At 44.9% G+C, this 15,015-nt stretch overlaps 1 protein-coding gene across 1 annotated transcript; it reads left to right on the top strand.

Moving 5' to 3' along the window:
- Positions 1-3,646: 3,646 nt before the first annotated feature.
- SMIM32 (small integral membrane protein 32) lies at positions 3,647-6,326 on the top strand. Its single transcript, XM_038150601.1, has one exon. It carries the CDS (start codon positions 4,254-4,256, stop codon positions 4,572-4,574), a length of 321 nt encoding a protein of 106 aa, XP_038006529.1. The 5' UTR covers positions 3,647-4,253; the 3' UTR covers positions 4,575-6,326.
- The last annotated feature ends 8,689 nt before the right edge of the window (positions 6,327-15,015 follow it).

Here is a 15,015-nt window from a genome sequence, read left to right as displayed (position 1 = left end):
ATGTAGCTGAGGGCAGGCAAACCCAGAGATGGGGGTGGCACAGGAGGAGGGAGAAGCCTTTCCAGCCCCAGGATTGTCCCATGATGCCACCGGGGCCAGCAATGCTGACCCAGTTTCTAAGCAGGACAGGAAGTTGCAACACTCTAAAGTTTATTATCATTAAACTCCAGCCAGTGTCAGAGGCCCTGTGTTTGTCCTTGCAGTGCTACTGCCAGTGCACATAAAAACTAACAAAATCAGCCACTAAATGCTGGCAGCCTTGGGAAAGAATTAAAAAAATCCCCAAAACCAAGAAACAAACCCAGTGAAACTACTAAATAAGGAATAAGTTAATGAGGAAAAATTAAAAGAAACTGAAGACTTTAAAAACTCTTCCAAATTAAGGAGAACAAAGGGAAAGGATCAGCTCTTATTTTTGCAATTAAGGCATTATTTATGGCAATTTAGCTGTTTGAAGATTAAGCCTGGATACAGTGCCACAGAAAATACATCTGATTTACTCCCAAGCCTTCTCATCTGTTTGTGTATGAGCTCCAGCCAGCCGGCCAAAAAGCAAGAGGAGTTCAGACCTCCCTGTGTGCACACAAAGCACCTGTAAAACACCCTGAGGATTGATCCCCACGCTGGGCAGCTGCTCGGTGACCACTGGAAACAATCACAGCACTGGCACCAGAGCTGAGCTACGGCAGGGATCTTCCAGGGATGAGAGAACATTGTTTAGGAGCAAAAGGTAAAAAATAGAGTCTGGTTCTGTGTCTACATGCAACCTGCATGCGAAGAGGGGTGGAAAGAGGGTGCTCAGAGGGGCACTCCGTGTGTGCAGGGCAGGGATGCAGCCCCACGAGGCGTTTGGGGGGAACTTATAGGGCACAGCAAACAGTGCCTTCACCCTGTCCCAGCAGCGAGGGGACCATCCCATCCCGGGACTGTGCCATCCTCCCCCAGGGACACAGCCAGGGGAACGCAGGGAGCCATCCCATCCCGGGACTGTGCCATCCTCCCCCAGGGACACACCCAGGGGAACGCAGGGAGCCATCCCATCCCGGGACTGTGCCATCCTCCCCCAGGGACACACCCAGGGGAACGCAGGGAGCCATCCCATCCCGGGACTGTGCCATCCTCCCCCAGGGACACACCCAGGGGAACGCTCCCCACGGGCTCAAGGGAGGGATGGAGTGAAAGATACCAAGGAGCCCCTGGCAGGGCCCTTTCTTCTGCACCACACTTCTGTGCAGGGAGGAAACACATCAATGACCATGACATCCCTATGCATCTTTTGTTGCATTTTCCTCCTATTACAGAGTTGGAAACATCTGCAGAGAACCTGTATGTTGAACATTAGGACTGTGCATACTATTTGTAGGGTTCAGCCCCAGACGCCTTCTTGGTTTTCCTACATATTAATGAAAACCATACAGGAAATAAATAAAAAAGGATGCAAAGCTTTGTTAAACTCAAAAACAGTTCAGAGAGGAGAGAGCTGAAGATGGGATGGTGCTGGGAAGGCGTTCAGCCTCGCTGTGCTGCTGCTCACAGAGTCCCCTCTTTGAAGGAGGCATGAAAGGAGAGGTTGCTACATGAGAGTTCAACCTCTGTGGCTCTGTTGATTTTTCCAGCCCGCACAGCTGCCTGCCTCGGCATCCTGTTCTTTGAACCCGCAGAGTAAATAGGTGTAACTCCCGTGGCTCTGTGGGCAGGAGATGTGCTCCCAGGAGGAGCACTGGGGCAGGCAGGAAAAGCTCCTGCTGCCATCCTGGAGAGCAGTGTGAGGTGCTCAGAGCACTGGGGCTGGAAAACGGGGGGAAGAGAGAGACAGAAAGGAACAAAAGTCTAGAAAACCTTCCGTAGAGGAAGACCTCCTTGTGGATGACAGTGTCACCAGGACTTGTGAGTAAACACACAGGTAATGGCTCTTCTGAGGATGGATGCAGGAGGATGTGAACAGGACTGTGACAGATGTGTCAGCTTTCTACCACCCCAGCAGAGCTGCTGGTGGCACAAGGGGTGTAAATAGAGCACCTGGAGCTTGGCAGGAGATGAGGAACATGCTGACCAGGGTCTCAGAGGGTGTCAATTTGATCTGATTTTATTCAAATCTAACTGACCAGAAGATTTCTCTTCATTCGCCCTCTCTCAGTAGAAACATTTATTATGCTAAGGGAAATGTTTAACCACTTGCACCGTTGGCTGCAACAGCTCATCATAAGGAGCTTTAGCATTTGCTGGGATCAGCACCCTGGGGCTGGAGGTGGTGTTTTCCTCTGCCCAGTTATTCTTCCTCGCTCCTCTTGTCTCCCCTGCCCCTTTTTCAAGTTCCAATGCGTTAAAATAAAAGTATTAGCGGCGCTTATCTGATGCATGGGAGATTGTGAGAGCAAGCTGGCGAGCAGCCAGGAGCTAATAGCAGCATAAAGCAATTTGCTGAAAAAAAAGAATTAACATGCTAATTGTTAGGCTGGAGAGGGTGCTGGGGATCACAGAGGAGTAAAAAAAAAAAAAAAAAAAAAAAAAAAAAAAAAAAGAAAAGGGACATCGATTACTCTAGATTTAAACAATAAAGGACTAAGGAAGAAAGAAAGGTTTTGAGGCAATTTTCTTCTTTTTTTGTCCCGTTCTCTGCTACCCTCCCCCAGCTCGAAACCTCCACTCCAGCCAGAGCCTCAGGCACTCACGGGAATTTATCCGAAGATCTCTTCCTTTTTAGCATCGTGTCAGTGCCAGCTGCACGGCGGGCTGCGGAGGGGTCGGCAGCCCCGCGCAGCGCTGCCCTGCCCTGCGCTGCCCTGCGCTGCCCGCGGAGCGAGCGGCGCTGCCCTGCGCTGCTGCGCTGCTGCCCTGCTCTGCGCTGCTGCCTGCGCTGCTGCCTGCGCTGCTGCCCTGCTCTGCGCTGCTGCCTGCGCTGCCTTGCCGTGCGCTGCCCTGCGCTGCTCTGCCCTACTCTGCCCTGCGCTGCTGCCCTGCGCTCCCCTGCCCTGCGCTGGCCGCGGAGCGAGCGGCGCTGCCGGGGCTGGGGCTGCTGCGGGGCTCAGCCGGCTCTGACACAGCCCGAGCTCGGCTGAGCCCAGTGCTGCGGGAGGCTTCCACAGAACTGACCCTCGCCCATCCCCAGGGCAGCTTTTTTGGGGGTTTCTTTCTGAAGCAAAGGGACATCGCTCTTTTTTTAAAATTCATTTCTCTCAAAGCAATGAAAGGAGCGCCCGGAAAGCTCAAGCAGAATGCTCAGCCTCTGAACACTGGCTCCACAGAGCGCCGTTAACTGGGATTAAGAAAGTCAACTAATGCTTCCCAGCGCCAGGATTTCAGCAGCACGGAGCCTCCCGAGGCAGAGAACCGCGACGGCGAATCCGGCAGGATCTCCAGGCAGCGGCTGCCTCTCCGTGCAGATGCCGTTTAACCCCGGATTTATGCGCATCCCGCTTCTGCAGAGCAGCTGGAAAGCCATCGTGCCTCCCCCGGACGGACAGTGAGCGCTGCCAGCCCGAGGGGGCTGCTCCGTGCCCGGCGCCAGCCCGGGCTGAAGAGGCTCTCTCTGCCCCAGCCCGGGCTGAAGAGGCTCTCTCTGCCCAGCCCGGGCTGAAGAGGCTCTCTCTGCCGCAGCCCGGGCTGAAGAGGCTCTCTCTGCCGCAGCCCGGGCTGAAGAGGCTCTCTCTGCCCAGCCCGGGCTGAAGAGGCTCTCTCTGCCCCAGCCCGGGCTGAAGAGGCTCTCTCTGCTCAGCCCGGGCTGAAGAGGCTCTCTCTGCCCCGGCCCGGGCTGAAGAGGCTCTCTCTGCCCCGGCCCGGGCTGAAGAGGCTCTCTCTGCCCCAGCCCGGGCTGAAGAGGCTCTCTCTGCCCCAGCCCGGGCTGAAGGGGCTCTCTCTGCCCCAGCCCGGGCTGAAGGGGCTCTCTCTGCCCCAGCCCATGCGGGAGCGGTGGTCCCGGGCTCGCGGCGCGCTCCCGGAGCTCCCCGCACATCCCGGCTGACCGGCAGATGAGCCAGCGCATTTCCCCAAAGGAGGCGTGCTGGGGGAACAAGGGCCAGGACACGAGGTACCTGTATCATTTTTGATTAATATTTGTGGATAAATGCTGTAAATATGGGCCAAGAAGATTTAAAAGAAAGTCACTGAGCCATGCAAGTGAATTAATTTGTTTTAGACAACATGCGGCTGGGTTGCATCCTTTTACAAGCAGGATTATTTCTTTCCTATGCCAAAGACTGACTGCGTTCGCCCTCCTGTTTTACTTCTGCTGTGGAAGAAATTTAATCAAGAACATGTATAGTGAATTGCTCAATTCTACCAGTGCCACTGAAGCTCACCTAATGATTCAGACCAACACGCCCTACCTGAGCAGCACTCCGAGACCCGTGAGCTCCTCGGCTCTTTACATGTCGACAGCCAGGGTGTTAAAAGAAGGGGAAATAAATAAGCCAGACCTGGTGACTTACATCATTCTATTTTTCTTTCTGTTCTTGACTGTGACATTCATTGTGTTCTTCATAAACTGCCAGCTGAAAAATTCTTTTTTTGCTACTCTTCCTTACGACAGATCGCTCAGGGAGGCGAGGAACCCGTGGAGGACACAAGCTGTCTGACACTTCTCATCCCAGCAGGAGCAGGCACCACAAACCCTGTGCAATAAGGAGTTAGTGCCATGTGCCAGTGCAGGGATGTGACCCCCTTTAGAGTAGTGGGCAGGAGGAGATTGCTCAGAATTGTGCTGTATGCCAATCTGAGTAGCTGTAAATAAAAAGCTCTGTTATGAACTGAAGAGAATGCTTTAGCAAACTGATACAGTTCTTGCAAAAAAATTGCCCCGCGATTCCAGATTAAGCTCTGCGTGTATGCAAATGTCATCATCCACCCATACAAGGATAATTGTATTAACAACAATCTCTGATTTGGGCATCTGGTGGAGCTTGTTCCCCCATGTTTAGCAAACCAAGCATCAAATGTAAAAAACCAGTGTATTTACCTAACAGCTCCACAGAGATGAGTTTACTTTCCAGATCCCTTTCTCCCAACTGCTGCTGGAACTGCATGGTGATGCTGTGGGAGGCCTGCCAGGCAGGAGAAGAAAATGAAAAATGTTTATTAGGCTTTTGATTGTCATTCTGTTAAGGGTGTTTTTGAAGTTTGAATGCATCATTGATCAAGTCTTATGTTACTACTTATGTAAAACACTTACTACCTAAGGAATTTATTTTCATTTTTCATAAGCTGCAAAGGAAATTACTTGCCACAGCATGAAACCAAAATAATCAGGATGGAGAGAAGTGGAGAAAGAAAATGAATATATTTAATATTATGCAAACTAATGAAAAGTGTAAGCAGAGTGCTCCAAGTTTGATACACAAAGTGGGTAAGTTCTGAAAGCCATAAGACACAGCTTTATAGGAAGAGTAGCTTTACTTTGCCACTCCTTGCTCTTCATCCTAACCTAGCACAATTAGAAGCATGAATTATCAATTTGACAACAGCTTGATTCAACACTGGTCACTGGCAACCCCTACCATTTCAAATTACTGTCTAATTTTTTTTTCTAAAATGAGAACAAGAAAAGCTTCTGCTTAACTTGGTAGGTGACAAGCTATTTTGTAGATGCTGATTTCTTGTAAACTTGCAGTTACAGCACAGTTCCAGATAAAGCTTCATGAACGTGGGAAGAGTGTCCACAATTCCCACAAACAGCAGGCAAAGGGCTTGGTTTTTGGGGTTTTGTTTTTTGTTTTTTTTTTTTTTTTTAATCAAATGGCTCAACATACAGAATAATTACAGCTATCCAGAAACACCTGGATACAGTGTATTTCTGGATAGCTAAATCCTAAATCCTATTTAGCTAAAAAAATTAGTCCTAAATACTATTATAGCTGCAGTTTTGGGTATTGGATCATCTGAAATGGGGTTCAAAGTGGTGTCAGATACTGCTCCTCACCCTGTTCTTGACCTGCAGAGTACTCCAGAGGAGCTGCATGTATATATGTCTACATAACTTATTTCATCCAAAGGAGGATTTTACAATGCAATTACACACACATACGGGCTTGCACTGGAGAACACAGACAAAATGTGTATATATGGAAGTCTGTTTGCAAGCTTCTTCTTTTTTAACCCAAAAATTGCACAGTTGATAACACTTCCATGTCATTGTCTTTGTTACCATGTTTTATTTTGCTCCAATTAGCTAAACTACTACATAACAGATTCCAGTATTTTATTCCTTGATATGTGGCCAATATTTCCTCTGAACCAAATTTAACTGGTGTAATTCCAATTAATGCAGAAGGCAACAAGAAATGCAAGTGTATTTCTCTCAGCCCTTTTTGAATAAATCAAGTTTTATCAAATCAGGCATTTCTTATTTGTTTTTAAGTAATGACAGCTTGTTTTCAGCTACCAGCCATAATGAGTTTGGTCTAAGAATTTCTGCTGGCAAAAGCCTCAGAACCTGACAGAGCACACGTTGCTTTGCACTCTTTATTTAAACAGATCAAGAATAGCTCCAGAATAATCCTATTTTTCTCCACAGCCTGGTTGGAGTAATACTACAGAAGAACCTGTCATGCTGAGAGTGTTAACTGATTTTCTGGGAATGCTTTTATCCATGCCCTGTGTTGCTCTCATCAATAGCCGGGATAATTTCTATTGCAGAAGAAAGTTTCATTAATAATATTCAGAATCATAGAATCCCAGAACAGCTGAGGTTGGAAAGCACCTTAAAGATCACCCAGTACAAACCCCTCTGCCATGGGCAGGGTCATTTTCCAATGCCAGGTTGCTCCAAGCCCCTTCCAGTCTGGCTTTGAGCACTTCCAGGGATGGGGCACCACCATCATTTTAGCCAATGTACCAAACATATGTGTAGAAAACTTTCTGTTTCACCAGGCTCAGAATCAAGCTGACCAAAAAATCCACTTTCCAACCACAAGCACACCAGGGAGGGACTGACAGGCACTGCTTCACTTGCTGCAACTGTTTTGTTGGATGTATGACACGTGTGGGGTCCCACATGGATTCTCCATCCCTTTCCCTCACTCTCTGCCAGTCACAGTCCTGTCCCTGACACAAACACAATGTTCCCTGTGTCTTTGACCAAATCCCATTTTCTCAATGTGATTTTTAGAAGATCAGCCCTGCAGCAGCCTCCCCTCCTGATGGCTTTTCCTCATGGCACACTGGAGGTCAATACACTGCAACACCCAAGATGGGTGAAACACCAGGAATCTGGGCCACGAGGCTGTGAGGAGCAGAGTGGTCCCCATTCAGAGAAATTCTTAATATTACAAGCTTTGCTTTCAAAAGATGAGCAGCCCCTGCAACACTTTGAGGAGCTTTCATATGCTTCACATGCACAGCTAAGCGCTCTGCTGAATGAGGACCTGAGAGTTAAAGAGGGCTCTGACTCTCCCTCTGGGCCAGGGAAACAACTCATCACTTTGTAGATGCTTTGAAGCTGATGCCACCCTTTCACTGGATTATTATTGTGATATTTCGTTCTGTTGTGATATTTCATTCTGTTTGAATGCACAGGCAGTGCCCACGGGGAGTTTGCCACAGCCCTGTACTGAGTAACCAGGGAGAAAGCAGCAGCTCTGTGCTCCTCTGGAGAGCATTCCACAGCTGGGAGCTCACCCATCCCATTGCTCTGCCTGAACACTGGGTTTGGTAACATGCCAGGGCCCCAGCAGGACACATCTTTCTTCTCACATTTCCTGCTACAGGTGGGCTTCCCCATGAGCATTGGTCCTCCTGCACTTCCCTTTCCCCTAAAAGTCAGGAGCTGAGGGTTTTCTATACGCCATGCCACATGGCCATGACAGCTTCTGCCTGGAAAGAACTCACCTGTAGGAATCACAAATCAGTCAAACTGCAGAGCAAGACAACAAGAAAAGAATAAATCCTAACAGCTAAATATTCCATGTCTTTCTGGGGTGTCAGCCTGGTAACCAAGCCAGTGCTGCACAGCAAGGCTGTGTGACATGATCACACTCTCCAAACCTGTATCACTGGAGCCACTGCAATTTGCAACTCACTTGCTTTAAGGAGATTTTTCTAGCAGGCTCAAGTCCTGATTTCCTGGTGACAAGCAGCTGCCCCACTCCCAGAGAGCAAGCAGAGTGTGGCCAGAGCTGACCCCAGGAGATCAAAAGGTTCAGTTCAGCTCTGCCAAGGCAGTGTCCCCACTGAACACTGCTCTGCCATGGTCCTTGCTCTCCTACACAGTTTGAGAGCCAGGAGCTTTACCTACCTGATATTTGAAACATTTAAAACAATGGAAGATAAATCAGACTGAGGTGGTGAAAGGAAGACCTGCATTGTGCTCGCAGCTCATTTGTGTTTAGGAGGTTCTTTCTTCCAGAAATGAATATATAAGCAGAGAAGTTTGCTGCAAATCCATCAATCCATACAGAAAGTCTCCCAGGCAAAAAAAAGTACACAGCCACATCTTTTCAAGTTTTTTTTTCCCTCTTTTTGCCCTCCTGGTATCATAAAATTCTTCCCTGCAGGGCTGAGCATCTGCATAGAGCACCACCGGTGAATTCTATTCATGGACACAGCCTGGTCACTCCTAAGTTTGCACTTTTAAGTTTAAAATACTGCATTTACCTCAATTTCTTAGAGAAAACTTAAGAATTCCTTCTATTAAAATCTTTTAGTGACACTGCTCACCAGAGACCTGAAATCTTAGAAAAAATAGTCTCCATTTGGCTCTTACAGAACAGAGCCCATTCTGTCTGTTTTGTGTGTGAAGTCAAAGTCACACACACAGCTCAAAGCTGTCTCAAGTGGCTCCTGAGTTTGCCATCAGCAGTTTCTCTAACAGACTTCAGAAAATCAGGATTTGCAGGAGTGACTGGATTACACAGCACTTATAATTTAGTCCTGGAAATAAATTCTGTTACTGCAAACAACAAAGTTATTTCTTAAAAAGAGAATGGAAAAAAATATATATTTATAAACAACAAAACAAAACTCACATCAGAACAGAAAAGCTGCTAATTTAAAAGGTGTGGGATTTTTCTTCCAATGCCTTATGCAGAAAAGGAGCCCTGCAAGAAGCTGAAACACAGAATGGCTGGAGATCACCCAAAGTTTCTACCCCCAGAAAATCATCCTTCAACCCCCTCACCTCACACCTCCATGGTGAATTTGTCTTTGGGAGGGGAAATGTTATCTAAGTAGACTTATTTCTGAACACAAGTTGGAAGCTTATTTTCAAGACCTAAGTCTGAAAAAAACATTGATTTCACATTGATCTGCTGCTGTGTATAAATCCCACCTGTCTTTATGAGACTTTTACCTGGCTCCTGCTGTCCCACACCACCTGAAGCAGGAACATTCCTGTGCCCTGTCTGTGCAATCCCCACTTGCAGTGCAGCAGCTGAACAGAAGCAGTTTCTGACTTATTTAACACGCAGTGTAGGTTGGAGAGGGGGTGGAAGAGTTTTATTTCACCCAAAACTTTTTTTCCATCTGTAAAAATCCCATGAATAAAGCATTTCAGAGGTTACTTTGGCTACCTACTCCCAGAGTTGTTACTGCACCTCCAAATTCCCCAGAAAGAGCAGTAAGATTAAAAAAGCCCTCTTCATTTCTATATTATTTAAAATTTTTAATAATCAAAGTATTTTGTTTCCTTGCTTTTTACTTAAAAAAACCCCAAAACTATTCATAAAAATCCACATAAAGCTTCTGGAAAGCCAATAAGCCACTGAAGCTTCATCTGAGATCTTGCTCAAAAATTAGGCTGTATAATCTGTGTAAGACTATTACAGTAAATCTGGGGATTTTCATGGCAATCATTGTTTTGGAAGCAAACCCATGAAAACAGTACAGTGTCAAGAGATTAATTAAAAAAATACATTTTTACCTGAGTGACTGGATTCTCATTCAGAGCTCTTATTATTGAGAAAATGTCAGAATTTCAGAGTATTACTGCAGGTGCCAGTCTGCTGGTAAAATTAAATCCCAAAGCAGGAAGCCCAGACAAGATGAAGTTGTATCAACATTTTCATTTCAGTTTTATACTAAAGAAATCATCTGTCATTGTGGAATTAGGATTCAGTGTTTTTGTACTCATCCTGCCAAAAAAAGATTTAATATATGCACACCACTTTTCAACCTCTATTTCTGCAGTATCTTGGTAAACAAGGGAAAGGTTTTCTTCCCCTCAATCTTTAAAAACAAGCTAATATACAGTTCACTAAAGTTCTAAATGCACATTTCATTGCAGCAGCACTGAGTTACAAGAGATATCTGAGCAGCCTTCAATTCACTGAAAGGCTCTTGGTCAGCAGTTCAAAGCTCAACACATTCAGGCACGATGAGTTGTTTCAAAATGTTATAGTTGGCCACAGTGGGAAAAAAACCCCAACCACCCCCAACAGTCAGCAGATTGCTGAGGTCTCACAGAAATACTTCAGTTGGTAGTTCAAAAAATAGTTATATAAGTACCATCAAAATGATACCATTCTGGCTGGCTGCTTTCTACAAGAAAAAAAAAAACTCTTTAAAATTAAGTTATGAAATAATTTAAGTTTCTGCTTCTGAAAGCACAGCAGCTTTCATGTTACTAAAAAGCTACGGAAAAGTATCTTGAAGTTACAGGATCACCTTTGTGTGACGAGGAATATGGACATGGAGAGGCATCAGCACATGATAAATTAACCCTTGTAAATAAATACTTGAGACACAGAGTTACAGAAAAAGGAAATCAGAAGAATATGTGGGGTTTTTGTTTTGTTTATTGAAATATGAGCAGCAGTATGCAAAAAATATCTTTAAAAACATAACATAGCAAAACCTAGTAATTTAAAAATTAACAAAATAAAAAGATGTTTAGAGTTAAATGAAAAAACCTCATTGCTAGAACTGTGTTTTCTACAATGTAAACAAAAGCATAAAGGTTATGCTTGCAACAAACACAGAAGCAGGTTTATGGAGCAGCACAAGAAAGCAACATTATATTGTAATCTGATGGTTTGGTCTATTGATTTGAATTCAGAATGGGAAATCCTCCTCCAACAGGAACTTCACAACTCCAGAAGAAAGTTAGTCACATGTTTGTCATTTGAAGCAAAACATTTAGAAAATGGTTTGGTTTTATTTTTGGTTTTTGTTTGTTTCTTTGCCTTTCCAGAAACCATCACCAGCAACACTTTGAGCAAGTAAAACAGTATCCTGAAAAAGTTACTATTTTAGACTAGTGAGGAAGCCTGACACATTTTAATGTCCTTTAGAGCTAGACTGCAAGAATCCAAGTTAATCTTACACCCAAGAACTGACAACTTTCACACTGTAATACTGTGGGGGAAAAAAAAAAATCATTGCTTCAAGCAAAACTAGAAGAATGCCAACATTTTAAACAATTCTATCCTGAATCATAACACCTGGGCGGTTTCATCATTCTTCTGCCTGTTGGGCTGTTCTGTCAGATTTGTCTCTCACTGGTCAGTCATGCCAGGTTTTATTTTGGTCCTGTAGATTCTATAACCCAGTGTCAGCCCCTCATGCCTAACGCAGGTAATGAGTGTGATATACAAGGCACTGCCTGACTGCCAGCAAGGCCCAGGTGTCTAAGGAGCAACAGCCGAGCTGCTGTCTCATCTCAGGCACTGTAAAAGCACTCCCAGGAAAGCCTCCAGGATAAGCCTGCTCCAGGCTCTCTGCTGGTATTGCCAAAGCTGTCAACCAGTGCTGGGGCTGGTGCAAAGCAGAAAAATGCCCAGAAAGAGGAAAATACTCTACAAGAGCCAAATGAGTATTTACTGAAGAGTAACACTGAGTCTAAGCTGGGCTACACTGGAAAGGCTCCATCTGCCACTACCACACCACTGGCTGAGTCAATCTCCCCATCCCTCCCTCTAGGCCAAGGGGTGGTTTCTGCACAGTGTGCTGTACCAGGAGCAGCACTCCCTGCTCTCGTGACACTTCACTGTTGGCACCAAACAACTTTCTATCCAATCCATCCATGCACCCATATCTGAATATTGTATCAGCAGCACAGATGAACAAAACAGGATTAGCAACACCATGAACCAGTAGCACACAAAATCTGCCAACCAGAAAGCTCCCAAAAAGCTCTGCTAGGAAGGACCAGAGAACAGAACACACAAATCTGAGTTTGTTCCTGCAAGCCTGCCCTGCCAAAGCCAGCAGTCACAAGGATATCCCAGCACTGCAGCTATTACAGTTCCAGAATATGTACACAAGCAGAAAAATGCCAGAGCACTTCAGTACTTAATGACAGCATCAGAAGTGGGTAAACTGGATATTATTGCAGAAATTATGGTTCAGTGCATGGGTAGCCAATCTAACCACAATACTAGCACTAAACACCAGCTCTGGCTCACAGCACCCACTGCAGCACCCATTCTTGAGTCATTCAGTTGGCCACATATAGCATGCAAGTGAACAGAGAGAAGCCAAGTGAAAAACATTTTGGATAAAGTAAAATCTTGTACCTACAACTGCAATCTTTCCTTAATTCAATGTGCCATGTCGTTTATTACATAAGCTAATCAAGGAATATAATATTCTGTAGTGTTAAATATACATATTCAGCAACTTGACAAACGTCAGGCCCCAAGAAGAAAATAGAAGCAGGATCCTGTGGCCAACTGACTTGGCATCTTAGTCAATCAAAAGAACTGTCTGTGGGTTGCAGCTCCAAAGAATGAAAGGGAAGAAACCAAAGCTAAGTGGCAAATAATGTCACTCCCCTTCTCCTCAAAATGCACTCATCTGTTTTCAAACATACTTGAGAAACTGTTTAAAAAAACAAAACAAAACACAAAAAAACCAAAACAGTAACACAGAAATTCCTGTACAAGAGAACATTAGGGTTCTGCAGAAGTGTTACAGTTTATTCCTTTAAGGCAATTCATAAAAAACATTTTAATGACACGTAAACAATTTTTATCTACTACGATAATTTGTTACTTAGGTACCATACAATGCACGATTTCCACATCTGAGGAGAAACTGTCATTCAACAGAAGACACAAGAACTTGTTTAAAAAATAATTTTCTCAGGATTGCAGTTAACTGCAACACATCTTTTAGTAAGTATTTGCATAATAGTTTTCAGCCTCTCCCCCAAACACTGAACCCTTTTCTGAAAAGGTGTTCAGGAAAGAGAAAAAGCAAGGTGAGTTTAAAAAATACAATAGGGTCTTTCTGCATGCAAAATTTTGTATATAATTCACTTCTAATTCTCCTAACATGTTTCTCTCAGCCTCTTTTTTATGATATAAAGGAAAGAAATATGCATATGTAATGTAATTGATTTTAGTGTTCAGTACAGTGTTAAAATTCTCTATGCAAACATCAAGTTCATCCAAGCCAAGTGCAAGGTCCTACACCGGGGTCCCAGCAATCCCAGACACACCCACAGGTTGGGCAGAGGAGTGAGTGACTGAGAGCAGCCCTGCAGAGAACGACCTGGGGGTGATGGCTGATGAAAAGCTCACCATGAAGTGGCACTGAGCACTCACAGCCCAGAAAACCAACAGAATCATGGGCTGCATCCCAAGGAACGTGGGCAGCAGCGGGAGGGAGGGCACTGCCTCCTCTGCTCTGCCCTTGTGAGACCCCACCTGCAGTGCTGAGCACAGCTCTGGGGCCCCCAGTGCAAGAAGGACATGGAACTGCTGGAGCAAGTCCCGAGGTCACAATTCTGGTAAAAGGACTGGAGCACCTGCCCTGCAAAGAGAGGCTGGAAAAGTTGAGGCTGTTCAGCCTGGAGAAGGAAGGTTGAGTGGAGACCTCATGGGAACCTTCCAGCATCTGAAGGGGCTACAGGGAAGCTGGAAGAGGGACTCTCTGTCTGGAACTGTAGTGACAGGACAAGGAGTAACAGGTCCAAACTGAAAGAGGGCGAATTTAGCTTAGACATACAGAAGAAATTCTTTACTGTGAGGCTGGTAAGGCACTGGCACAGGTTGCCCAGAGAGGCTGTGAATGCCCCAACCCTGGCAGTGTTCAAAGCCAGGTTGGAGAAGGGCTGGAGCAACCTGGTCTGGTGGGAGGTGTCCCTGCCCATGGAAAGGGGGGTTGGGACTGGGAGATCTTTAAGGTCCCTTCCAACCCTTAACATTCCGTGATTCTTTAGATGTGAGAGAGAAATTCCACTGTCATATTAACGCAGTCCTTCAATCCCATAAAGATGCCAACCACAGCTACAAGTCTTCTGATTGAAGCCCTGCCATCAGGGACAAGATCAAGAGCACAGTTTTATGCAGGCTACAAAGAAGTGATTACTTTTGGTCATTACCAACAGGTCTGAATTAAATTACATGATCTGGAAGTAAAAGCTTCTGCATTCAGTTACTCATTTGCTAAGCCACTCACAGTCTTCAAAGAGACTCAAACTCATACTTGAAAGTGAATTAAATACAGTGTAATCACTAATACTGCATAATGTCTACTGAGAGACTAAAAAGGCCTAACACAGATCAATTCCAGACAGGTAAAATAAACAGCTAGAACACCAAAAAGAAAACAAAAAAACTTATTCCTTCCAAAAAGTAGTAAGCACTGCCATTTACAAATAGTAGTGTTTATGTTAAAATAGAGAAAGGTACCTAAAAAGAAATAGCCTTGGCAACCAAATCCAAACGGCATGAGTGTAAATCAAAGCAAAACAAGAATCACTACTCCAGAACCGTGCAGGATGTTTACGTTGGATCAATTACTACTTTAAATGGTGGTTAAAAGAGATATTACAAAACCAAAGTGGGAAAAGGCTAAGAACTGCTATTCTGCATTAATATACAATGTGTTTATGACAGCATTTTCCAATAGAAAATACAAGTGTTTTTACACCACTCCAATATTTGTAAAAAGTATATTTCATGTGTACATTAAAAAAAAAAAATCACATTGTTCAATCTGAGGCAAATTAGCCATAATAAAATCTAATTTTGCTTATGACAGATGTCAACCTTAAGATGTTAAAACACTAAGCTAGAAATACAGCTTGCAAGCTGGAGCTGCACATGTTCAAACAGTTTCATTAAAACACATTAAAAAATC

Source organism: Motacilla alba, chromosome 13 (assembly GCF_015832195.1).
Source record: "Motacilla alba alba isolate MOTALB_02 chromosome 13, Motacilla_alba_V1.0_pri, whole genome shotgun sequence".
Taxonomy (NCBI): domain Eukaryota; kingdom Metazoa; phylum Chordata; class Aves; order Passeriformes; family Motacillidae; genus Motacilla; species Motacilla alba.
The sequence above is the reverse complement of the archived record's forward strand: the minus strand, read 5'-3'. Positions and strand labels throughout refer to the sequence as shown.

Coding starts and splice junctions, on each gene's coding strand:
- SMIM32 (XM_038150601.1), top strand. CDS start 4,254: ATGTATAGTGAATTGCTCAATTCTACCAGTGCCACTGAAGCTCACCTA.